The sequence below is a fragment of the Leptonychotes weddellii genome, chromosome 3 (genome assembly GCF_054177405.1).
Source record: "Leptonychotes weddellii isolate Sample4059 chromosome 3, ASM5417740v2, whole genome shotgun sequence".
Lineage (NCBI taxonomy): Eukaryota > Metazoa > Chordata > Mammalia > Carnivora > Phocidae > Leptonychotes > Leptonychotes weddellii.
Window position 1 is genome coordinate 94,270,219 of NC_138371.1, and position 25,434 is coordinate 94,295,652.

Below are 25,434 nucleotides of genomic sequence, written 5' to 3' on the forward strand. Positions count from 1 at the left end.
GGGTGGGCAATTGAATTAACCCCTCTTGCCTGTGTGGCTAGATCTTAACCAAGTCCATGTGTATGGCCTCCTTTGTAGGCGCAGTTTTATAACCTAATTTCCCTACCAAAACATCAGTGTTTACTTAGTAAGAAATCTGCTCTTTGTCAGCTGAAAACAGTGATTTCTTTATTATGGCTCTGCATAGGGAGTGACAGCTGAAAGTTGGCGCTCGGCTAGGTCTGCTGGAGTGTGCGGGTCTGTAATGGGAACGGGGTGAGCGGAGGGTCGAATGGATTGCCTGTGTATAAAGACGTGTGTCGGCCGCAGAGCAGGCCTGTCGGACGGGCTGGGGCTGGCCAGCAGGGAGCCTGGGCAGCAGACGGATGGGGAAGCCAAGAGGAGCCCACTGGGTGGCAGGGAGACAACTACTGAGCCCCCAAAGGCTTCCCGGCAGCCCACACAAGTTCACGACCAACCCTGCGGTCGCTCCTCTCCCCACCACAGAGCCCCCCGTCCACCCAGCCAACTTCGAACCAGAAGCCAGCCCTCCTCTTTAAGCTTTAGGCTCATTTACTATTGAAGACACACAAAAGGAAGAGTGGAAGCATGGTTAAGATATAAAGAGTAATGATATCATACACGGTCATTCCCTGCCCTGCCTAAGGATTGGGGACATGCCGGCACGTTTGGGGTCCTGCCCCAGGGGCTCTCCCTCCCGCCAAGCTCTGGGATTTGGAGTTTCTCATCCTCTTGCATCCATGACAGTTCCACCTTATGTCTGACTCCCCTAACAACACATTGTTTAGTTTTGCTCTGTGGGCTGGGTATAAACAGAATCATTGCAAACGGATTCGTTGGGAAACTACTGTCATGGGTCAAATTATGTTCCAGAGATTCACCCGTCAATGCCTGAGACTCTTATTCATGAATTCTCACTACTCTGGGGCAGTCCGTATTGACAGGCATCTGGGATGTGCCTGTGTTTTGGCGATTCTGAACATTATCGCAGTGAATGCTCTCGTACCGTCCTCCAGGCCCCCTGGACAGCTGGCTGTTCCTTAGAGTAAATGCGTGTCCAGGAGTGAAATTGCTGAGTCATGGGTTATTCACATTTTACCCCCAGATGTTGCCAGACTTTTGCTTGGCTGGTTTTGCCACCAGCAGGGCTTGAGGGCTCGGCTCACTCCACATCCTTGTTACCAGGGTAATGTCAGCAACGTTTAAATGGTTGCCTCAATTTTGGTATGTCCTGTGATTTGGATTTTCTATTTCCCTGATCACTGATGAGGCTGAGCATCCTTTCCTGTGTTTATTGGCCAGTAATGTTTCCTGCTTGCGAAGTGCCTTTGGAGTTATTTTGCTCATTTCTGTATGGAGTTGCCTTTTTCATATTGATGGGAACAAGCTTTTTATATATGAAGGCCACTCATTCCATAATTAGTTATCTGTGTTGCAGATATCCTCTCTCAGTTTGTGTTTGCTTTCTTCACTCCCACAGTGAAGTGTCTGGATGAAGAGAAATTCCTTGTATAACCCAGGTCAGGTTATCGACATTTCCTTAAGGTTTTGCCCACACATTCCTCTCCCATCAGCTGTGTGGTCTGCCTTTCAGCTCCTGGACTCTGGTAGCTATTCCCCGATATGACCTGCTCTTTGTTCAGCTGTCCTCCTGCCTCGGAACACCAGGCCTGCACCACTCACTGCCTCCTTTCCATTTCTCTATAAGAGTTGAGACACAGTTTCAGATGCCACCTCCTGCAGGAAGCCTTCTCAGATTGCCCCCAACAGAACGAATGAATTCTTTCCCTCCCACCCTTCTTTCTGCTCTGGTACCTCGTATACTCTTTGTAGGCTACAATTAGTGTCCACTCTCCTCCATGACCCCAGAGGTCCCAGACCCATGATTCCGTCAAGGCACTGAGGTGAACCATAGGCTCAGGGGGCTGTGATTTCCTGAACTCATGGCTGGATCTGTGGTACTCCCCCAGGATCATCACCCTAACAGCTTGTCATCACCGCAGCCTCATGGCAATTGACGTACTCTGCTGGGATCTGTGCGAGTATGGGTTTAAGGTGAGCCCTGGGAAAGTCAGAGTTGACCCAGACACACCTGGTGCAGCACTTGTCAGTCGAGTTTTTGAATTCCTAGGGGTGGGGTGCTGGCTGAGTCCTCCTCAGACCCCCAGCTCCCCACCTGATTCCCTCAGGGCCCACGCTCAGTGAACGCTGGCCGACCGACCGAGGGAATAATGCTTGAACACACAAACAAATCAGCGAATGGCTGGATGCTGTGGTCCCAGGCCCTGTTTACAGTGAGCCTTCTTGCTGATTTACAGAGCCTCTCCACGTGGGCAGAGTGCAGCCCAGATGCATAGGAACATGCCGATGGTCGCAAAAAAAAATGAATTGGGCTCTGATTTGGAGAGGCGCGGTTCTCCGGTGCTTTCCAAAAGAATTCAGTGTACATCTCTTTCCAGTTGCAAACCCCTTTGGTGCATGTTGAAAGGGGCTTGATTTCTGGAACTTTAAAATTAATATATGGAAGGCGTGGTGAGCAAGCTTGCCAACGTACAGTTTCACATACCCCAAACCAACCAACCAAACAGAAAACTGAAAAACAAAGCCCAAACCAACAAACAAAACCCTCGCAGAAGAGATTGAACTCCGCCCAGAGGAGATCCTTGGAGCTCTATCCACTAGTAAGCCTAGGGCAGCGGGCACTGACCTTGCCCTTCAGGGATACCCTGGAGAAAACAGACACATGCCTGCCCTGCTCAGCCAGGCCTGGTGCTAAGGAGCCCCAGTTTGAGGAGGAGAATAGCTCAGAGCAGGAAGGCCAGCTTCAGGGTATTTATTTCCCCTCTAGTTGATCAGCGGGCCCAAGGCCAACTGCCTAGTGTTTCTGAGAAAGTGGGTGCCTGGCCCCGAGCAGCTGGGCAACAGCAGAGGGGTCACCGCCTCCCCACTCTGAGCCCTCTGACTCCACCCATGGCCCTGTGATCCTGGTGGGTGGTAGCATCTCAGCCCAAAGGCAGGATGAGGACATGCGAGCCAGCGGTCCCTGGGGCAGGAGGGGTTGGCGTGTCAGGGCCGTGTGCAGGGCGCGTTCAGCTATGGGGAGCCAGTGACCGTGTAATCCGGGCGGCAGGGGGGAAGGCACGCTCCAGAGCCCTGCGAGCATGCTCAGAAGCCCTCCCAGCGTGGAGGGGACTCCCCGCTTCCCTGCCAGCTTGCCGCTGGTGGAGCACCTCCCCGGCTAGGCCACTCCAAGGAATAACACACAGGCCCTGCTCCCTAAGAGTTGATGGTCTCAGAAGAAAGGCAACTGTCATAATGATGGTGATGTCAGTCCCTCCCAAGGGCCTCCTCCACACCAGCACAATATGCTCTGCATTCTGGATTAGCTCCCAGCAAGTTGCCACGAAATTCAGTGGCTTGAAACAACAGGAATATATTCCCTCGCAGTTTTGGAGATCAGGAGTTTAAAATCAATACTATTGGGTCAGTACTGCAGAGGTTGCTTCCTCTGCAGGATCTAGGGGGGAAGCCATCCCTTGCCCCCACCATCATTCCTTGGCTTGTGGCCACATCCCTCCAGCCTGCGTCCCCATGGTTACACAGCCTCCTCCCCTTCTGTGTCCCTCTGCCTCTCTTTTATAAGGACACTTGCTCTGGCGTTTAGGATCCCCCTGATAATCCATAATCTCCTCATCTCAGCATTCTTACCTTAATCACATCTGCCAAGTCCTTTCTTTTTTTCCTAATATAGTAGTATTAACAAGGGATCAGGAAGGACACGGATGCATCTTTGAGAGGTCAAGGTCAGCCTGCCATACTTGCCTCCCCTCTGCTTCCCACTACATATTTGTAAGAGCACTATTGCGATTGCTTGTTGTAGCTAAGCTCACAGGTTCAGAGAGGCGTGTGAATTGCTCCAAGCCACACAGCTAGGAGAGAGCTGAGCTGGAACCCAGGCATTCTGCCACAGTGCCTGCACGCTGGACATACTCACTGCTTCATTCGCTCATTCTTCCAGTCATTCGTGCAGCGGCCACACGTGGAGCATGCTCTCTGAGCACCTGGTGGGCACGGGAGCAGGTATGGGGAGAGCAAGTGAGCAGGAGCTGTGGACCCGGAGCTTGCTCCCTGGCTGCCCGTTCAAGGGGGAGACAGGCCCCGAGTGAGCTCCTCATGGCAGGTGCCCCATGCTTGGCCAGGATGGACGGGCTCAGGGTCCAGGGAAGGAGCCGTCCTCCTTAGGCGTGTCTCACGGGAGCCCCGACCTCCACGTGGGGTTGGGAGGCTTCTGGAGCAACCCTCTGAGGGAGATGTTGAGGGTTAGCTGGGGACAGGGACAGGACCTGACTGGAGGAGTGGGTATGGCACCTGCCCAGAACCCGAGCGGAGGCCATGAGGTGGCATACGGTGTGTGAGTGAGAGAGGCAGGTGCGTGACTACGCAGGATATCTCCTGGTGCCACTGAGGCCTTCGGTCACCCCAAGAAGCAGGTCTGAGCTGAGGTTTGTAGGCCTGCAGCCCCAAGTGACTGGAGCCCCCCTTTCTCATCCTCAGCAAAGGCCCCTAGACCAGGCCATGATAACACTGGGTCCCGGGTTCAGTCCAGCTGTGCCGCCGAGCTCACCATCACTGTGCCCTTGCTGCTTTGGGTCTCAGTAGTGCTGTCTGTGAAATGGGATGCAAAGTGTCCATTCCTGCCCATTTCCGGCCTGACTGACCCGCACAGAAGGTCTTAGAACAAAGCCATCAGGAGCCTCTCTGGGTTGCCAAGGGTCCTTGCTTCTGGCTCCTGGCCCCCCAGGTGGGAGAGTCTGCCCCAGTGGCTCATGCTGAGTCTGGATGAGTCAGCACCCCTCAGCTCTGCATTGTTCTGCCTCTCCAAACAGCACCATGGGTGGGGTACCGGGGCCCCATCCCTGCACTTCCTCCCCGCCTCTCACCGCGGTAAGGAGCGCGTTGGTTCCTGCCCCTGTGCCCTGGCTCAGGCTGCACTGGGGGGTCAGATGCCCTCCCTGCTCCTCCCATCAAGCAGTCTTACCAGCCCTGCGGGAGCCGTACACCCTCGAAGGCCACATCCCCATCCTACTAGCTCCCCGGGATGGCGCCCATAGCCGAGAGCGCAGGCGTGCTGGCTCGGGCCCAGCCACTTTGGTGCTGAGGCACCTGTGGCTGTGTGAGGTTCTCATGGCCATGGCTTTGCCTTTCATCTGCCTCCAGAAATCTTGAGCCAGCACGTGAGGAAGGGGCCAGGACCTGATGTTGAAAGACTGGGCCGGGTCCACTCCACACTCTGCAAGTCTTCTCTTTGCTCATCCATTAAATCTGAGAAAGGACAGGGGGAGCACCGGGTGGGCGTCTACTGGGCACCCGGGGCTGCACTGCCCACGGAGCCCATGCCGTCCCACCACCGCCCTCAGGCAGGCTCCACCGCCCCATCCCGCAGGCCAGGATGCAGAGGCTCCGGGTGGAGAGCACACCTGAGGCCCGCCGTAAGTGACAGAGCCATCTTTCAGACCCAGGAAGCCCAGGCTCCGGCCGCAGGTGTGATCGGCTCCCCTCGGCCTGCACCCCACCCCAGCTAGGGTGGGCAGGAGGACCAGCGGAGGGGATGTCCGCAAAGGGACACCGAGCTGAACCTGTTGAGGGCAAGACAGCGGAGGCAGAAGCTTGCCTTTGGGTGGACCGCGGGGGATGTCTAAGCGCCGCACCTGCCTGGTGGAGGCAGAAAGGCCAGCTTCCGTTCCTCGCTGCCACTTAGAGCTTTGCAGCCTTGGGCAAGTCTCGCTTACCGCCTTGCACCGCGGTTTCCCTCTGCACCGAAACCTGCCTTGCAGAGTTGCATGTGCTGCGTGCCGTCGGCATCCGGCGGAGGCTGACCACCCCGGGGGCTGCAGCTTCCCTGCCGCAGCGGCGCGTGAGCCCGGAACAGCCACCGGCCAGTGAGGTCGCCGCTGGCTCAGCCCATTCTCTCTGTCCTCTCTCCCCTTGCCTACCATCCTGGTCTTTGGGCCTGGTCCTGAAATCTTGCCCAGGGGCTGGGCCAGGCCCCCCTCCCGATAGGGAAGGGAGGGGAAGAAGGTCGAGGAAAGATGCTGCTCCGGAGATGCCCTTTCGTGGCCCTGCCTGCAGCTTTCGGGGAGGAGGAGGCTGGCCCGGCCATGCGGCCAGTGCCCCTACTGGGAGGAAGCGCGGGAGCCCTCGACTGCCCAGGAAGCTGGGCCCCGCCACAGGCCACTGCTGCCCGTCCCCAGAGTGCTCGCACGTGCACGAGCGCGCACACACCCGCACACGTGGAGGCAGGTGGCCGTTACTCTTACCCAGAGCCCCCTGCTTCTGCCTCACGCCCACACATGGAAGGGCCCCCACAGCTGCTCTCAGCAGCCTCAGCGGCCCCAGGCTGGTCACCTGGACCCACTCCTTCAGTCCTGTGGGCGGGGATGTGGGCAGGCCCCGTGAACAATGGTTCCGATCTGCCTTGCAGAACGCTGGGCCCCAGATCACTCTGGGCAGGGAGAGGCTGTGTTCGTTAAGGCTTGCCTTCGCAGTTGCCTATGATAGAAAAACTCAGCTCAAACAAACAAGTGTATTGGCTCAGATGAATGAAAAGGCCAACGCAACTAACTTCCGGTGAAGCAGGATCTGTACTAGGGGCTCAATTCAAGAACCGGAGCCCACATCTTCCAGCTCTGACACTCTGTATCATCTTCAGTCTTGGCCTCTTCCCTTATGGTCCCTGGCAGCTCCAGGCTTGCATCCTACCTGCATAGCAACTCGTGTGGACAGAGAATCCTTCTTCCCCAAAGAGTCCAGCCAAAGCTGCTGTCTTAGGCATGTGTCCATCTCTGAAATGATCACAGTACCCGGGAACATGGAATGCACTGATCAGCTGGGCTCAGGTCACATGGTCCCTAGCCCCTGGAGAAGAAATGAAGTGGGTCCAATATAGATCCAGCCCCAAGTGCTCTGCTCCCCCATCCAGGCATAGCCTTTGCACACACATATCCTTATACATCAGCCTTTCTTTGTGCATGCTGCTTCCTTTCTTAGCGTCATACACTTTCTCACAAACTCCTGTTGATCCTTCAGAACCCAGCCCAAATGTCACCTCCTCTGAGAAGCCTTCCTTTATGCTTACATGCAGAGTTAGATAATTTTTTTTCCTCTGGGCGGGGTCTTTATCAAACTGTCCGATGCTTACCTGACCTGTGGGTCTGCCTCTTGGGCTCTGAGCTCCGTATAGGTCCTGGGCCCAGAGCAAGCGCCCAGGACGACTTTGTCAGGAATATGAACCAACAGACCAAGGATGGTAGAATCAGGCTCAGATGAGCTCAGAGTCGGACCGCAGGGGAGAAAGCAATGCATAAGGGTAACGAACAAGGGAAGCTATTGGCAGCAAGGCTGGCTTGGCCAATCCAGTTGATGGCAGCCGGCAGGTGTGTGAGTGTACATGCGTGCATACGACAGAGGAGAACGTGAGCATCTCTTAAAATGAGCTCACGCAGTTGGCCCCTCCTCTCACCCTCAAGGCTACCTCCTCGAGTCTCTGCCCAGTTGCCAGAATTCAAGGCCAGGCCAGGCCACAGCCGAGACCTGGGTTGGGCCCCCACGGCCAATGGTGTGGACATGCAAGACGAAAGGGAAGGGGTAGCTGGGGGTCAGCCTGAAGTGCTGGCTCGGATTTCACCAGCAGACATCTTTCCTGGGGTCAGCTCACGAGCACCGGCAGCACCCAGCATGCATGGAACTTTCTGCTGGGCCCTAGGATGGACCCAAGAGGAGCCCTGTTCCCGGAAGGACCTGCCTTGAACGTTGGCAGAGTTGGTGTGATGGTCGGGGCTGCTGGGGAGCTCCCTGCTCCCCCATGTGCATTAACGATGCTTGGAATTCTGCCATTTTAGATTCACTCCTTTTGCTTGGTTTGGTCTGTCAAAATGATAACCTCTTGGAACATTTGTGCCCCCTGGATCCTTATCAGTCATTGACAAACACAGTGGGAGGGAGAGGTTCCAACTCCCTCCTGAGAGCTGGGTTGGCTTGTGCGTGGTGATGGAGCGGGAGTGGAAAGGAAGCTGAGACAGAGTGGGGAGAAAGCTGTTCTGCTCTCAGGTGTTGCCCTTGCCTGACCCTGCGCCCCCGCCGAGCCCTGCTCATGGGAAACCACAGTCATCAGGAGCACCCACTTCTCTGCCCGGGGAGGTCAGGCATAGCATAGGCTGGGGCCCAGACCCACCTGGGTCGGGGGTGGTCCCGCTACCTGCTGTCTGAGTGCCCTTGGGCAAGGAGGGACCTAGCCTCACAGGCTGTGTCCTCATCTGTCAAATGGGCATGAAGCGCCTTCTTGGTGACTTTTTGATTGAGATTAGGCTTCCCGGAGGAGGTGTCTGGATAGTCATCCACAGCTGTGTTGGCTGAAGCTGCTGTTGTCCTGGGTACTGGGCGTCCAGGTCAGTAGATGCTCCACCCCCGAGTTGACTTGTTGCAGAGAAGGGAAGGGAAGGGGGTTAATGCTCGCTAACCCCCTGCATGTGCCCCACCCTGGGAGGCACCAGAGAGGGGCAGCATGCTGGCCGAGGCCACCCAGCTAGGTGGGAAAGATCAGGGTTCGCGGGAGAACCGGTGCTTTCGAAGGCTCAGGCAGTGCCCAGATGCCAGCCCCGCCCCACTGCTTCCGGGCCCTGGGTCCCCCCCCCAAACGGCCTCCAGAATCCAGGCCCGCTCTGCTTACGAAAGAAGAGCATTTGGTTGTGCCTTCATGATAGGCTCTGCCGGCCCCGCTCCCATAGCTCCCAGGCCTAGCAGTGACAGCATTCCTGGCCCTGGGAAGAGCAAGGGGCTGTTCTGTGTACTCTCAGTCAGCCCTGGGAGCTGGCCTGTCTCACCAGCGAACCCTATCGAATCTGCTTTGGTCGGGAGGCAGTGGCCTCTCGCAGCTCCGCGCCCATGGAAACAGGGAGGCCTTCGCAGTGTTCCCTGTGGCGGCGGGGCGGCCCCTGGGATGAGGGGAGCACCAGCCGGGGAATGAGGCAGACTCCGGTTGAGTCTTGGCCTGTGTCTCTCTCTGGCCACACAGCCTGGAGGGGCGACTTCTCTCTCTGGACCCTGAGTCCTCCTGGGCGATTGTTGGTGTCAGAGTTTTCACAAATATTCCAGATGGACACGCAGCCCATGCTTCCTTGGAGGCCGGCTGGACGCCCCTGCCAGGAGCTCCAGAGGCTCCACTCTGAGCCCCGGGTCTGAGACAGGGCCCGGGGTGCGCTGGAAGAATGAGCTCCCTGTTCCCCTGGTGACCTGTGATGGGAAGAGAGCCGCAGAGTTCACTCCCCTGAAGGGTGATAACTGAGGTATGAAGACAAACGTCCCAGTTCCTCCATGCGGGGACATCCAGGCCCAACTGCTAGGTTGGGTTGGAGTCCAGCCCCCGCCAGGGCAGCCCCCGCAGTGGTGTGCTTGTTGCCATGACAACACGTCTCCAGCCTCCTGCTTTGGACACTCATCTGGCCAGTGGAGTGGGGGTCCCCTTGGACATACCAGGGCTTCTGTGGGCCCTAAATGTGTTCCTTTAACTCCCCATATAGTCACTGGTTTGTCTCATGAGGCCTCAGCTGTTATCAGTGTGCCCTACAGGGAGACCCTGGTGCCAGAGAAGCTTGGGCAGGCCACTTAGGGCCACTGGCTTCAGTGACCACAACCCTGACCAGTGTCCTGTAGGCCCTGGGAATCCACCCTACCTCGAGTGTTCGGGGGACGACTAAGGGATCTGAGGACAAGAGGTGCCTCACACTGTTCTCCAGAACACTCTGTGTTTATTGAAGTATGCTCAGCCTTCCAGAAGTTTTACCTTCAATCCCAGATCTGTGCCCAGGAGTCAGACAGAGGTCTCCTCCCTGCCCCACATGCCCGGCCCATGGGTGATATTCTCCGAGTATTGTCTTCATAGAACACCTGTCCTGTTGCAGCAACATGAGTGTCCATCCTGCCCCGGTCAGCATGCCCGAGGTAGCGAGACAGACCCTTGGTGAGTAGGTGAATTAATCTGGTTCTGTTCCCCCCACCTACCCTGGGACACATAGCGCCCCTGCCTAGAGCGAAGCCGTCCCTGAAGCCCCTTGCGCTGAATGCAGTTCCCTCCAGGTGGGCTGGCCTCGAAGGGCGGCCTGTGAGTGAGAGCAGCTTGGGGCTATGACGCATGACTTATCCCAAAGACTCCCTTCTGCCAAGCTCAGTGGCTGGAAACAAACGTGTGGCCATCACTGCTTTTGAAAATCCCTCTGGGGGATGCTAGTTCACTACCTGCCAGGTGGTAGCGTGTAGAGGTACCTCAGACAGAACCCAGTTACCTGGGAGATGGACCCGTCAACCTCAGACCAGAAGCAGGCACCTCCCAGAGGTCGCAGGGGGGAAGGCGCTGAGAGCTCGTGCCAGGACAAGGGGCTCCAGGGAAGGTGTCACCGAAGCCACTCCCTCCCCTGGGCTTACAGGGCGGAGAAGGGGTTTGCCTGATGAGGTAGAGGACGCGGGAAGGCCCTCGAGCCCAAGACTCCGTGTGCACAAAAGCACAGCAGTGTGGAAGAGCGGCCTGGCAGGCTCGTTGGATCGGCACGCACATTGCAATCACATCTGCAAAAGCGAGAAGGAAATGTAGCAGAATGCTCACATCCTCCAAGCGGGGAGTTTGTGAAACCCAGATGTAGAAACATCTGGATGTCACCTGTTTGGGTCCTGGCACGCCCCGTGTGGCGGGCACGGGTTTCGAGCACTCTCCCACATAAGCAGTAATGCTCTCTGGTTCGCTCCAGCCGGTGGACAAACCATCCCCGCTCTGAAGTATTCTAACCCTGCCCTTGCCCACGTCCAAGGTCACTCCCGTGGGGCGGTGTGGAGGGCCTCCCGGGCACATCTGGGTTTTGCCTTCCAAGTATGGCGCTAATGCTGTAATAAGAGCTCTGGGCTATTAATGGACCGCTGTGTCTCACGCACCATTTGGGGCACTTTCCTCTTCAAGGCAGCCCCAGGAAAAAGGCACTATTATCTCCGTTTTACAGTTGAAGAAACTGAGACTCAGCAGAGGTTAAATGGCTTGCTCAGCGTGACTGAGCTGGTAACGGCTGAGATCCTAATGCAGGTTTGTCCGAAACTCTTTTCTTGGCACTACATCGGATCACAGAGAGACCCCGTTTTCTGAAAAATGCAAATTATATTTTGGTGAATCTGGTCCGCAGTGACTTAGCTGTGGTTTCATAGCTACGTCTCCTCCTCTAAAGCCTGATTTTTCTCTGATGGGCACGTTTTGGGGTAGATGACCTCAGAACACCCCGGCGCTAACATACTAACAGCTGCTTGGAGACTCCGAGTGGGCAGGCCTAGTGTAAAGGCCCCATCGTTGTGCTGACTGGAGCCGCTGCCCCCTTGAAGGCTGAGCAGGGGACATGGGGGTGGGCTGCAGCAGTGCCAGCTCGGGCCACAGGGACCAGGCCAGGTTCATGCCTGACCGCTGGTGGGCATCTGAGAAGGCAGGCTCTGTTAGCATCAAAAGGAATTCCATGTAAGGAGAGCTAAAGGGACATTCTAGAATTTTAGTTACGGCTCCTCATTTGAGAGCTCTTCTTGAATCCTGCTCTGTCCCTTCCCAGCCGGTCCACAGCGGTGACTGTCCAACTAAACCCCAAATTCTCTACTTTCGGGGCCTCTCCCGATCCTTCTCCTTCTTTCCATTCTGTTAGGAATACGAGCTCTTTGCATCTTGCCCTGGTACTAGTGTTTTCTGTTTTTCATTCATGTAGAAGGCATGCCTCTGTTCATTTAACAAAGATTTGTGTTGCTGCCATTTGTCCAGCCTCATGCAGGCCCTGGGAAAGCTCGGCACATGCATGTGGCCCACTGGGCCTGTGGTCCCGCGAGTCCGACCGTGTGTGCCGAACACTTCATTGCCAACACCAGACCAGCGGGCGGCCCCAGCAGCCTGTAGGCGCCTTCAGCCTGCGTGCACTGGCTAGCGTATGAGAATTCGGACGCATGAAGGGTGCCCGCGCCCACTGCTCGGCAGGGCTCCCCGCACGCACGTCCTTCTGCAACAGGCCATGCCTTCTGACCCCTCTCCTTTGTCTCTGCAGGCCTCCTGCCCTGAGTGGCAGCCCTGTTATCTCCGACATCTCGTTGATCCGGCTTTCCCCACACCCCGCCGGCCCTGGGGAGTCCCCCTTCAACGCCCCCCACCCATACGTGAGCCCCCACATGGAGCATTACCTCCGTGCCATGCACAGCAGCCCCACGCTCCCCGCGATCTCTGCAGCCCGGGGTCTCAGCCCCGCTGATGGTGAGTAGAGCTTGGGGTGCTGGGGGAACCATGCCGCTAACTTTAACATTGTTGACTCCCCAGCCCCCCAGCCCCTGGGATAGCGAGCAAGTTGACATTCATCCCCACCACCCTGAACAACGGGTTTTTCCATAAATGAATGGGGAAAGCCAAGAGGATCCGCGGAACATTGGTTTTTGTGCTCATTAAAGAGCTGTTCAGAAGCACCCTTTTGCATGCAAATTATATATAATAATGGCAAGGTATCAAGGCAATAAACCAAAATCTGCTTCTGGTTAAGTAAAGGGGGTGTTGGATCGAGGTGTCACCTGGGCCCCCAGAGCAGCCGGAAGGCAGAGCCGGGCTGGTTTCTGCCTGCATCTGCTTTATGTGCCCCTTGTAGGTCAACACGTGGCCTCCAAATGGCACCCCAAGCCTCCACAGATGAGCACCGGGGGCTCACTTGTGTCCCTCAGCTCAGATGCTTGAGAGAGAATTGATTGGCCCAGCTCAAAGATCAGATGGTCACCCCAATCCAGTTAATTTGTGACCAGAAAGGGTAGGTCACATAATACAGATAGGGTTTTCAGGTCTAAAATTTAATACTTCAAAAAAAATTTAATACTTCCAGCCCCATCCCCACTCACTGATACACACAAACGAACACACTCACACTGGACGGTAGTGAGTACATTCGGGAGCTGGCCGTGCCCATCCTGTCTTCCTGTCAGGAAATGTTCCCACCCCACTGTCCCATGCCACCCCCCACGGTGCCCGGTAGCCACTTTCTAGTGCAATTTTCAAAAAGCAACCAGGGGGCACCTTCTCAATCTGCCCACTGAAATTGTGCCTCTTGGTCCAGGCAGTTCTAGAAGACATTTGCACTCCAGAGCCCATGGGCAGAGGCTCCAGGAAACATGATCCCAATGGGTCCCTTGTCACCACCTCCAGTCCTCACCAGGGGGAATGTGCCCTCCCCCACTTAGTGGCTATGACCAGGAGCTGGAGCCGAGTCCTGGACCTGAGAGGCTCAGGTTGGAGTTTCACAAGGAAAAGGACTCTGGCCGCTGAATGGACAGAAAATCTCCCTGAAGCATCGGGCTCATCGTCCTGAAATCTGTGTGGGTTTTCTGAGTGGCCTTGGCCGAGTGAGGGTGCCCTGAAGGATCACGCCGCCTCCACACTGAGCCACCAACTCCGGAAAGTGGGCCCGGGCTTCTCCATGTCATTTCCTGATGACCCAGCCAGCTCCGGGCCGCCCAAAGTTTGAGGATGCAGGCCAGGATCCACATACTGCCCTGACCTTGAAGCTCGCACGTGGTGTCGTGGGCTGGAGGCTGCCTGCCCCCGGGAAAGATGTGTCCACACCCTAATACCCCGAACCTGAGAATGTGGCCTCGTTTGGAAAAAAAAGGCCTTTGCAGATGTGATTTATTTGGGGATTTTGAAGTGAGGAGATCATCCGGGAATGTCCGCATGGGCCTTAAATACAACGATAAGTGTCCTCACAAGAGACATAGATGGGAGTACAGTGCAAAGATAAGAGTGATGTGGCCATAGGCCAAGGAAGCTGGCAACCCCCAGGCGCTGGAAGGAGCACGGGACGGATGATCCCCTAGAGCCTCTGGAGGGAGCTTGGCCCTATGATACCTTGATGCCATAGGGCCTGGCCTCCAGACTGTGAGAGAATGAAATTCTGTTGTTTGAACAGCAGTTGGCTCCACGTCTGTCCTCACTCGTCACAGCAGCCTAAGGAAACTAATATGCATGGGGACGGGGTTCCTACGGAGGAGGCAGGACGTGGCAGTCCTCCCGAGGCGGGGGTCAGAGGGCCCTGAGAGAGGTCTCTAGAAAAGACAAGGACGCTGTAGTTTGAGCTGACCGCGGTGTAGCCCGTGAAGAGCTAAGCGGTGAGACCGGGCTGCCCTTGAAGAGGAGACTTCCATTTGTGGAGCACTGATTCTATGCCTGATTTCCACAGAAACATCGCTGGGGCTCCTCTCTCTGCCACATATCCCAGCCCCAGCCCCTCGACAGAGGCGGCGTGAGTTCAGCACCAGAGGGCACTTGGCTAATTTGCAAGGCCCTGACCTTCGCAGGGGGTGGACCTGATACCTGATACCCGGAGTCCTCGCTGGCCCCGAACCAAGCCCCCAAGTGGATAGAGACAGCATGTCAGGCTCACGACATAGCTGTGCCATCCCCAGCTCCTGCCCACAGGAGGCCCAGAAAGTTCATCAGCCATCAGAGGCCATGTCTGACAGACCGCTCTGTGCTCTGAGGACAAACGGGCACTCCAGGGAAGGCTTCAGGGAGGAGGGGGACAGGAGGGCATTTCAGGCATGGAGAGGGCAGGCAGGGTGGGGCATCACCCTGGTTGCAGGCCAGGCCTCTCTAGCGGATACAGCAGGGGAAGGGGAAGGGGAGGAGGAGAAGGAGGGGGGTGGCTGCTCACGTCGACTGGCCTCTCTCTGCCCAGCGCATATGAGATCTTTGCTATTTGCCAAGACTAATAGCAGAGAGCGCCAGAGTCCTCATCTGCCAGTGGAGGATGGTAATGGTGGCCCTCCGCTCACAGTGTGTGGGGACAGTGACCCTGAGAATGAATGTGAGTCCCTCGCCCAGCAAGTGCTCAGCATGACACTGGCTGTCACTCTCATTTCTCATAGTAACTTGAGTAGCGAGTATTATTCCCCCCATTTTATGGATGGAAAAGTGAGCCCCTTCCCAATTTTGCACCGCTGGTAAAAGCCAGGCCTCTCAGTGGGTTTGCTGGGTTCCAAGCCAGGTGCCGAGGCACCCCGAGTGCCAGGCCCCGTCCGGAGGCTCCGGAGTTCGTCCTCCCTGCCTCCTGGCTGAGCCTGGGCCGGGGCAGGGCCGGATGCAGGGCTGGAGGCAGACAGCCCCAGGTTCTGCAGCTGCAGGCCAGGCCGGGAGCTTTATCTGGCCAGGTCCCCGCGATCTCGCCTTGAGCGTTCAGGCCAGACTGACCTGGCCCAACTGTCGACCACCGCCGTGCCTTTGTTTGCGTCTTCTTTTCCTTTGAAGACTCTGCTGGCCTGTGGACCCTGTAGGCCTGCAGCTCTGGGCTCCTGCGGGGCCTGGGGGGGGAGGAGGGAGCACTTGTTTACGGCTTTGAGGAAATGGGGGCATGTGGGCTCTGGTTCCCCATCAGCAGAAGCACATCGCTCCGTGGGGGGAGGGGACCCAGGGGCAGAAGACCGACCAGCAGGCACTGGGGTGGTAGAGGGGGGACACAACTCAGGCCATGTGCATGTTTCTCTCTTTTTTTTGGCCACATCCTGACGGCTTCTCTCTCTCTCCCTCCCTCCTGCGCACAGCGGCCCACGAGCACCTCAAGGAGAGGGGACTGTTTGGCCTCCCCCCTCCAGGCACCAACCCCTCAGACTATTACCACCAGATGACCCTTATGGCGGGCCACCCTGCACCCTACGGGGACCTGCTGATGCAGAGTGGGGGTGCCGCCAGTGCACCCCATCTCCACGACTACCTCAATCCAGTGGATGGTGAGCGCTGGGCCCGGGTGGGGGCAGGGAGCGGGAGGGAGATGGCGGCTGAGGAGGGAGCTTGCTGCTCCCTTTGGAGGTGAGGAGCCCTAAGGGGGGATCTGGGATCCCTGCCATGACTGCTGTCCACAGGGGACTGAGTCTGAGCAACTCCCACAAATACTTAGTGAGTCCTCGCAGGCCAGGACGTGTTTCAGGAATTGCAGACTGGGGAACAAAACACGCTCATCCCTGCTTTCATGGAACTTAACAGCGCAGTAGGGAGAGACAAACAAAGCCGAGAGTGGGGTAAGAAGCCCCGGGTGGAGTGGGGGTGCAGTCTTGAGTGAAGAAATTGAGAAATCCTCCCTGGGAAAATGATATTCAAGCCAAGAATTGAAGGAGGTGAGCAGTACAGAAATATGCGGGAAGAAGGATCCAGGCAGGGGAAATAGCAAGTGCAAAGGGCCTGAGGCAGCTGGGTGCCCTCTGAGCTCCAGAAAAACCCAGGAGGCCAGCATGTCCGGCACGCAATAAGTGAGGGACAGGAGTAGGGTGCGGCCAGAATTCCAGGGCTGGTCATGCAGGCTGGTCGGGGCTTGGTAAGACTTTGTTTGGCTCGAGCATGATGGGGCCCCTGGAGGGGGTTGGACAGAGGAGTAATGAGATCTGACTTATTGTTAAAAGGAATCCCACTGTGGCTCTTGATCTGAGAGTAGGTTTAGGGGCAAGGCGGAAGCAGGGGGTCTAGTTAGTAGAGGTGGGGAGAAGTGATCACGTTTTAGATAGAGCCACAAGATTTGTTCCCAGACCGGATGAAGAGCTAGGAAGAAAGAAAGGCATCAGGGACCGCACCAGGGGCTTGGTTGTCAGTGATGGAGCTGGAGGCTGCAGGCAGGGCCCGGTGGCAGGCGGGAGATCCAGTGTTCTGGGTAGATAAAGTTCTTGTTGCCCATAATTTACCAAGACTTCCCCTCCCACCAAATACTATCCTAATTTCACAGGGGTGCCTGTAGCCCCCTGACCATGAGCCCCTGGGGACAGCATGGAGCCCCCCGCCCTTGGAGGAGGGAGGAGGGGGGAAAGGCTAAGTGCCCACCTCCCCCAGTTAGCACCACTCCACCTGCTGTTGCTGGAGCCCAGCCCAGAGATACCCAGGGATCCAGGGCCATGGAGCTAGGACCCCAGCAAGGAGCAGGCAGGTGGCTTAGGCAGATTTATCCTCCATCCCTGCCTGGGAGGGCTTTCCCACTCCCTGATGGTAGGGAGCACTAGGGCCTGTGGAGCAGGGGTGGGGACGGGCTCCAGAGGTAAGTCCCGATGCCTGCCAGGCGACGTGGCTCGGGGTGGGCCCCTGCGCCCCTCAGCCTCCTTCCGTCCCCCAGGACTTCCTGTCCACCTCAGCCTCTGCAGCTCCACCTTATTGGCTGGAGTGGAGCCAAGCCCCTCCCTTCCTCAGGCCTGGCTGGGATTTTGTCTCCTCTGGGACGTCTCCCCAGAAGCCTTCTCCCTCTTCTCCCCTCCTCTGGATCCTTCTTGTCTGTCTGCCCTACTCACCTCACACGTACAAGAGCCACCTCGCGTGGTTCCTGAATCCCGCTGAGCCTTCTCTTCCTCTCCCCCACTGGGGAAGAGCACTGGGGTCCTCCCAACACCGGCTGTCATCCCATGTCACCCTCGTCATGCCCCGAGGGCTGCCACAGGAATCTGACTCCCGGGTCTGTCCCTCCCCTTTGCCTTTCAGTCCAGGACTACACACAAGTGTGGGGTGTGAGATAAGGCCTGGCCCCTGAGCACATGCCCTCCTCCTCTCAACAGCCCCCTGCTGCTCCCCATAGGGAGTGGGGTGGGGTGTCAGCGGCTGGTGAAGCTGTGTGTATATGCCACTTGTCCAAATTAGAAACCAGACAACGGGTACAATACAGTGCTCAAATAGCCATGTCCGAATGTCGCATCCTCCCACGCACGGCCTGCCTCCCAAGGCCTCCGGGTGGCCGGCACGAGGCCAGCGGGACAGTGGGCAGACACAGAGAAACCACGGCCCAGGGGTCTGGTCAGGCAGGTGTCCCCAGAAGGCAGGAGAGGCCGAGTGAGCAGACATGAGCACCTGCTGTGTGCATGTGTCAGAACCGTCTCTATCCTGTGCCTTTCCATACATTCTCTTCTGTGACTCCCCTCAGCCACCTTCTGAGGCTGCAATTCCTATCTCTACTCTCAGAGGAGCAAACGGGGGACACGTGAGTTGCCCAGGCTGTGAGTTGGGGTTTCAAACCCCGCTGCACAACACGTCTGATGCCCTGAGAGCCGGGACCTCAGGGGAGGGCCTGCAGGGCCAGATGCGTTCCAGCTCAGCCCAGAGCAGCCGCGCCGGAGCGGGGTGCCCCGAGGCGGGGCCGTGGGAAGGGAGTTTGGGTAGTGAGCCTCAGGCACGTCTAGGCCAGTGACGCCTCTGCACGCGTCCCCACTGTGGGAGCTGGCCCAAGGTGGTGGGGACACTGGATGGGGTCTGGACAGCGATTCCCAGCCCCGCGTGCCGGTTGAACTAGACACGCTGTTGAGTAAGATCGCGCGTATGCACTTGGCTCAATGCCTGGCGCGCAGTAGCCGCTCATCAGTACTCGTTCCATTCTCTTTCCTCGAGTAGTCTTTTCCCTCTTCCGTATCTTCCCGTCCGGTGCGACTTTTGTCTCTGTCCACCCCGTGCTTACCCCAGCGCCACGACGACTCCTGGCCACCGCCCCATGCCTCCCATTGGTCCCAGCCCCAGGTCTGCCACATCTGACTTGTCAACCCCCCACCCCCCGACCTTCCTGTGATTTGCCGCCCTCCCTGCACTGCTGTTCAGCTCAGGCTCCTTCAGCCTCCAAGCTGCCTAGCAGGGATCTTGCATCCCCTCCGCCATTCTGCGCCCCCATGGCTTCCATCACCCTCAGGGCAAGATTCAGGCTTTATAATGTGGCTTAAGTGGCCTTCCCCTCCAGCCTCGTCTCCCCCGCCTTGTACACCACCTCCCACCGCCCCGCTCCATCTGCAGCCACCTGGACAATGGCCGGGCACCTTCTGCCTGCAATGCCGCTCCCTCCAGCCTTACCCAGCTTAGCCCTGCACCCAAATCCAGCCCCAGCTCAACCGCATCCGCTCTCGAGTGCTCGCGCTCCTGCCCTTTTGTCCCGCTGGGTGCTGCTGCCTTGTTAACAAACCGGGGAGCCCTCCACGTCCTGGAACTTGGCTGCCAAGGAGCAGACCTCCGTGTTTGCAGAGTGACTGATTGAGTGAGTGACACTTACAAAAAACCCTAGGATGGAAAGATGCAAACTGATTGGGGAAGACACTGTGCTGAGGCAAGCAGCTGCCGGCTTGCAGGGAGCCGGGGAGGTGGCTGGGAACACGGCCGCTTTGTTCTCGGGGGCGCTCCGCATTTGGCAGCATCTGGGGCTGAGCCGGAGCAATGGGAGATGAGCTCACCAGTGGGCGTGAGAGCGTCCAGCTCACATTGGACTCATCACACCCACCCACCATCCTTTCTCCACCTCTCCTCTTGGGAACGTGATTGGCTCCGGGGTGCAGAGGGAAGTGTCCACCGTGGGCCCGAGCAGGCAGATCAGTTTCGAAGGCTGAGGCATGGGGTGGGGCTAGGGGATTTTTCTGAACCCTGAAGGATTTCAGGAATGGATGCTTCTTTTCCTTTGGTCCCAGTCACTTACGATCCAAGCAAATCAAGAGTAGTCCAACATGATATCCTGTATGTGTCATTACTTAATACAGTTTTTCTTTTCAAACCAGTTTGAACTACAACCAGAACCTTTGCTTCTGCTTTTAAAAATGTTTTAGGCATTTCTGTTTGGCTCTGATGCCCACGTGGATGTGCGGGGTCACGTGCATCCCAAAGAGACTCCAGTGCTCATAGCCCAGGCCTGCCTCTGGGCTGTCCCCAGCCTCTCCCCTCCTATAAACTGGGGAGCAGGGAGAACCCACCAGCTCCGGTGCTTTCTGCTCGTCCCATCTGCTGGGGTCTGGGGAGAGACCTTCCCATTGAGTTTCTTTTTGCTCAGACTCTCTCAGAGAGACTTGTGCAAGCTCAGAGCCCACCTGTGGAAGGGTCCTGAGACTCTCTGAGGACATGTGTGTTCATCTTAGGAAGCCTCCCATAAGCATGGCTATGACACGTAAGCTCTGTGCAGGTGTAGGGGGCCTCAGCGTGTGGGAAGTTGAGACTAACCCTTCCCTCTCGGTGTGTTTCTTCTCCTTCTCTCTCTCTCATTCATTCTGAAGGTATTTCTTGAGCATATCCTATGTGCCAGGCATGGTTCTAGGTGCTAGGGACGCAGCGATGCATAGCGTGCCAAGTCGTGCGCTCAGGGTGCTCCTTGGCAGGACAAAGAATATCCATCCCCAGGCCACCCCACCTACCCTGGCCTCCTTTCTCAGCTCCTTCCCTTCATGTTCCAAGAGGAGAGAACTTTCCAGAGGCTTTGAATGTCAAGCTGGGGCGTGGAGGCCAGGTCTGCCGGACTATGTGAGCGACCTGCAGAGAAGGTGCAGGAAGGCCGCCTGGGTCCACACCCACCAGGGCAGGTGTCCCCCGCCTGCTCGCTGACAAACCACCACCACCGTTTTTACCTGAGCCAAGTGCCATCAGCACGATTCTTTAATGATACATTTTTAATACACTCACCTTTGGGGGTTAAATAAATAGATCTTAAAATAGAATTGGTATATTTTTTCTCATATGGGAAACCTGATCATATATGAGGAAGGCATCCACGTCCCTGTCTCCATCAGGCCTAAAATAACCTCATCTGGGTAGAGTACACATCCTATGTTGAGGAAAACCCCCACGGGGGTGGGGGAGAGTCAGGGGGACAGAGAGGCCTCTGATGGGGCTCTAGCTGGAGTGCAGATGCAAGCCCTGCCCTCCTCCCAGGGCACGGGGCTGGGCCGTGGGCGGGAGCCAGGGCATCTCCTGTGTCCCTCCCTTGCCGCGGGCTTCCCAGCCTCCTGGTGGCCGATGAAGGCCCGCTGCCTCCTGTTTTTAAAGGAGGCTGATTGATAGCAGGAAGAGTGGGAAGTGATGCTGCTCGGGGAGGTAATGGGTAACCGGTCAGGGAGTCCAAGGCCATCACTCTGCCTCCCGGTTCTCTGGAGGGCGGGGGATTCACTGGCTGTCACCAGGGCCTTAAAATGGAATCTTCTTGTTTTATGCGGTTGAATATTGGTGATTTAACAGCAGAATGGTGGCTGCCGCAGCCCCACCCCCTCCTCCTCCCACCACATTGAGAAGATTGAAATGTTTCCGATTGAAATGTTGTCTGTTTACAGCCCATATTTCCTCCGAGCTGTATATTTTATTGTCATATTGACACTAATTTGACTTGGATGTCACCTCCATTCTGACGCCCGTTCTTTATGCCGCCTGTGGGTCCAAGGGGGTTTTCAGAAACCAATTACATTGATCACACCACATAGAGGCAGGAGGAGCTGTGGAGGGACTGTCGGAGGCCTCAGTCGGGCAGGGAGGCCGTGCCCAGCCTGCAGACAGGAGGGAGACTGAGGCAGAGGAGAGCAGGCTGCAGGGCCCAGAGGGGCAGGACCGCCGTGTGGGTGCAGGCCCAGGCTGACTGGTGTGTATGGCTCATCTGGTGAGCCTGCACTCACAGTCCTGAGAGATCAGCATTATGAAGTCACTCTACAGGCGCGGAACCTGAGGCCCTGCGCCCGAAGTTTCTTTGTCTGCATCACAGAACTAGGAAATGGTCAGCCTCTGGGCTCCAAAGCCTAAGTGTTCTCACTTTCCCCATAAGACGGGGTGAGGGGGCTGTGGACAGCTAAGTGTAAGGCAGGTTAAGGTCCTCTAGCTGGGTTTCCTTAGAGCATTTCCTCAGCTGAGTCCAGAAGATAGTGGTTGGGGCAGGGATATGCAGGAATGCTCCGGTTGAGGATTCAGAGCCCACGAGTCAGGCCACAAGGCTGGGTCCTGCTGTCCCCAGGGGAGGCGTGTCCCAGCCCCATGCTCAGGATAGCATCTGGCCCAGAAAAGGCTCCTGGGGTGTCGGGCTGGGTCGCAGCTCTCTCCATCGCTGGTGTCACACCTGCGCTGACCAGGCCCCGTGGAGACAGGTCCTTGCATCCCTCCTGCTGCCCTCAGCCCTGGTTCCTGGGTCCTCAGGATGTCCACCTGGAGTTTGGGTGTTATGCTGCTCACTAGCCCATAGCACTAACCAAAGGACCTGAGGTGGGTCCTTTGGGCCCATCTTCCAGGTGAGGAACCAGCTCAGGGAGGTCCAGTTCAGAGCAGTCAGGCAGGGTCAGAACGTGGTCTGCCTGGGCCCAGGGCCTGTTCTCAAATCTCCTGCCCTTCCCGGCTGCCCCCGGGAAAGCAGCAATGTCCCTGGGCACTCTGGACCTAGCTAAGGCAACCCCAGGCACCTAGCGAACGTGGCCTAGTACTGTGACTACTACTTTTATCACTCCCCTGGACAGTGAGCTTCACAGAAGACCAGGGCTGAGGGTCCTCCCTGCTTGCAGCCTCTGTAGTAACCAGCCCCACGCCTGGCATGCTTTCAACACTGACAGGGGGCTGATGGGAGGATGAGGATGAACTAACACACGAACGAACAAAAGAAAGACCTAGTGGATGAAACAGGGTCCAGATGCCAACGGCAACAGGAGTGGGTCGTATCGGGCGGCGTCTGCCCAGGTGAAGGCCGGCTGGTGTCCGGTCACTTGGCGGCTGACAGAAATCAGCACAGACTCATCCACAGATGAATGGATGCCATGACTCTGCCCTTCTCCAGTCATAAATCACCGGAGAAGCCACAGGAAATGAGTGCCAGGATTTTCTTTCTATTTAGTAATTTATCAAGGGAAGAGGTGCATTAATAAATATATTTCCCTTGAGGGGTGGGTATAACAGAGATGAATATCACTGTCAGATTTGGCCTGTTTCCTCTTGTTAGGGGCACAGGAGAGGGTGGGAATCCAAATATTAGCCACAAAATCTTTTTAAAAAAATGTATTACACAGACAAGTGTATTTCTTCCTTTATATGATGTTAGATCTTCCCTCACCTCATATTTCTCCATTTGCCACTCAGTCTGTAAGTAATAGGAATCTTTGGGAAGATTCACGTTTGCATCTTTGATTTTCCTTCGAAGTAAGGATTGACAAGGAGTCAACTCAATAAATAAGAACAAAGAAGCCTAAAGGAGCCCAAGTGAATGGACAGATGAGTGAATGCTTTAGTGGTGGGTGTGCTGCTATGTGGCCCAATCGTGTTTTCTAGACGTGCTGTCCTTTACTGCAGTATTAGCGTTAGGCTCACCCTGCCCATCGAAACCATCCTCCTCGCCCCTAAAGAAGCTACGTGAACTCTCAGTTTCACTTTAGAAGGTCCGCTGGGTTTTAGGCACTTCCGTGGTCTCTGGGTGGTCCTCACAATAACCCAGCAAGCCAAGCTGCCCTGCCCCCACTGTACAGATGGGCAAAGAGAGGCTCAGGAGGCTGAGTCATGGGCTCCAATGCGATCACTAAGTGTTGGGTTTGGTGTGGCTGGCTAGCGCAGCTGTGTGTCCCCACATGGTGTGTATGTGTGTCTGTCCAGCCCAGCCCCCAACCCTCCAGGACATCCTTCCCCGAAAGATGCCTCGCCTCCCCACCCTGGGCAGAGGCGGTGTGCCGAGGGGTCTGGCGGCCAACTGCCTGACCTCCAATCCATTTTTGTACTTCCCCTGGCTGTACGACTTTGGGCAAGCCGCTTGTTTTGTCATTCGTAAAATGAGAGTAATAACAGCCCCTTCCTTCTAGGGCAATTTTACACTATTTAATACTTCAGAGATAAACAAGTTAATACACTTGAGCGCTTAGAACAGCATCTAGCACCTTCCAGGCGGTCCATAAATATTGACTCTCCGTGGCTGTGATTCTGCTCTCCCTCACCACAGCGTGCCTGTGCGGGTGGCTCAGCCGTCACCATCTCGCACTTGGGCTCACCGCTGAGCCCGCTGTCTGTGCATCCATGTGGAGTGAGGGGGGAAGGACGCCAGTCCCTCGCGCCTGAAGGCGGGAGAGCCAGAAGCCACCGGAAAACCACACCAGCAGATGCAGGCTTGCCGATGGACACCTGTTTGGACTGGGGCGGGGGAACCTTCCCAACAGAGGATGTCAGGATGCTTTCCCTGGGAAGGTGGTAACCCCCTGAGGTCTGAGCACAGAGAAGAGGGAGGAGCACTTCAGGCAGAGGAATCTGCATGTGCAAAGGCCCCATGTGGAGAGGCAGGTGACCTGAGGGGGAAGCTGGAATGTGGCTGGCGCAGAGCCTGGGACGTGGGCAGGATGAAGCTGAAGAGGTGGGCAGGGGACACCCACAGCGCTGCCAAGAAGCCACCCTGAGGATTTGGGCCTTTTTCCTAATAGCACTGGGGAGCTCTGGAGAAGGGGGCACAGGGACACGATTCGATTTACACATTAAAGAGCTCTCTCAGGCTGCAGTGAGGCATGTGCCATCCACATAGCAATTAGCTAAGGGCTCAAGGATGACCAGGGTTAGTGGTGGGCTGGAAGGAGTTGGGGGAGGGTGGGAGAAAGGGGACCTGTCAGCAGCTTTGGGAAGGAAGGAGGTGAGGATGGGAGGCGTCAAGCCAACTCCCGGGTTCCCCGGTTCCCGCTCTGCTGTGTGGGTGGTGGGAACCCGCTGAGCTCAGCCCTGCAGGATACCCCTAGTGACCTGGAGCTACCTTTCAGACAGATTCTGGGGCCTCATCTGTCCTCTGCACAGCCTCAGAGGGTGTTTATCCCTGTGGCCCACGAGGAAAGGGGCTTCCCGGGGTTGCCAGCCAAGGGTGAGCGGCTGGGGGAGCGCCGGGCATGGGTTCCCCCAGGGCCCAGCAGTGGAGGGGTTGGGGTGGGGGGGAGCGCTAGGGCATGAGGTGGTGGGGCCGGAGCTCTGCTGAAACTTCTGCAGGTGGTAGTTACGGGCTCTGCACTCACACAGGCTGAACATGCCCTGAGCCTTCTCGGGCTGGTCGGCACTGGGGATGGAGGTCAGAGATCCACAGGCCATCAGCCCTGCCCTTGGTGTCCCCACAACTGTGGGGACAAGGCACCAACACACCAACCCTGCAGCCAGGGTAACCTGCTGCCTCCCTGGAGGAGGGGGACCTGCGGGGTCCAAGCAGTTCTGAACAGACAGAAGGGAAGAAGGAGGACATCACAAGCCTAGGAACAGCCAAGCACCGGCAGCTACTAGAGCTGTATCCGGACAACCCCGGCAGCCCAAAGGGAACCAGGAGGCCACTGAAGGGGCACAGAAAGAGGTGTCAGTCCAGGTGTCCAGAAACGCAGGACCATGGCCGTGCATTTGGGCGCCCCTGCCGTGGGGCAGGTGCTGCTCACACACGTCACCTACTCTCCTCCTCACCACAGCCCCGGAGGTCAGAACCAGGAGATCCCTTCACGGAGAAGAAACCAGGGCTCAGGGAGCGTCTGGACAGAGCAGAAACTCGCACGTGGGAGTTGCCCCGTGATGCTGTCAGACCATTTCTAGGCCACTGTTTGTCCAGAGGAAAGACCCAGAACCCTGACGGGGGACGGGGACTGTGTGAAGGAGCAGTCTGGAGCCCTGGCAGGGGAGTGTGACCC

The 25,434-nt window shown here is 56.9% G+C and overlaps 1 protein-coding gene across 1 annotated transcript in view; it reads left to right on the forward strand.

Annotated features, from left to right (window-relative positions):
- The window catches only part of GLI2 (GLI family zinc finger 2), a 245,160-nt gene that overhangs the window by 194,418 nt on the left and 25,308 nt on the right, over positions 1-25,434 (forward strand). The window contains exons 4-5 of the mRNA XM_081814609.1: positions 12,111-12,313; positions 15,634-15,819. Of these exons, the coding sequence (XP_081670735.1) occupies positions 12,111-12,313; positions 15,634-15,819 (389 nt within the window). The remainder of the gene's footprint in view (positions 1-12,110; positions 12,314-15,633; positions 15,820-25,434) is intronic.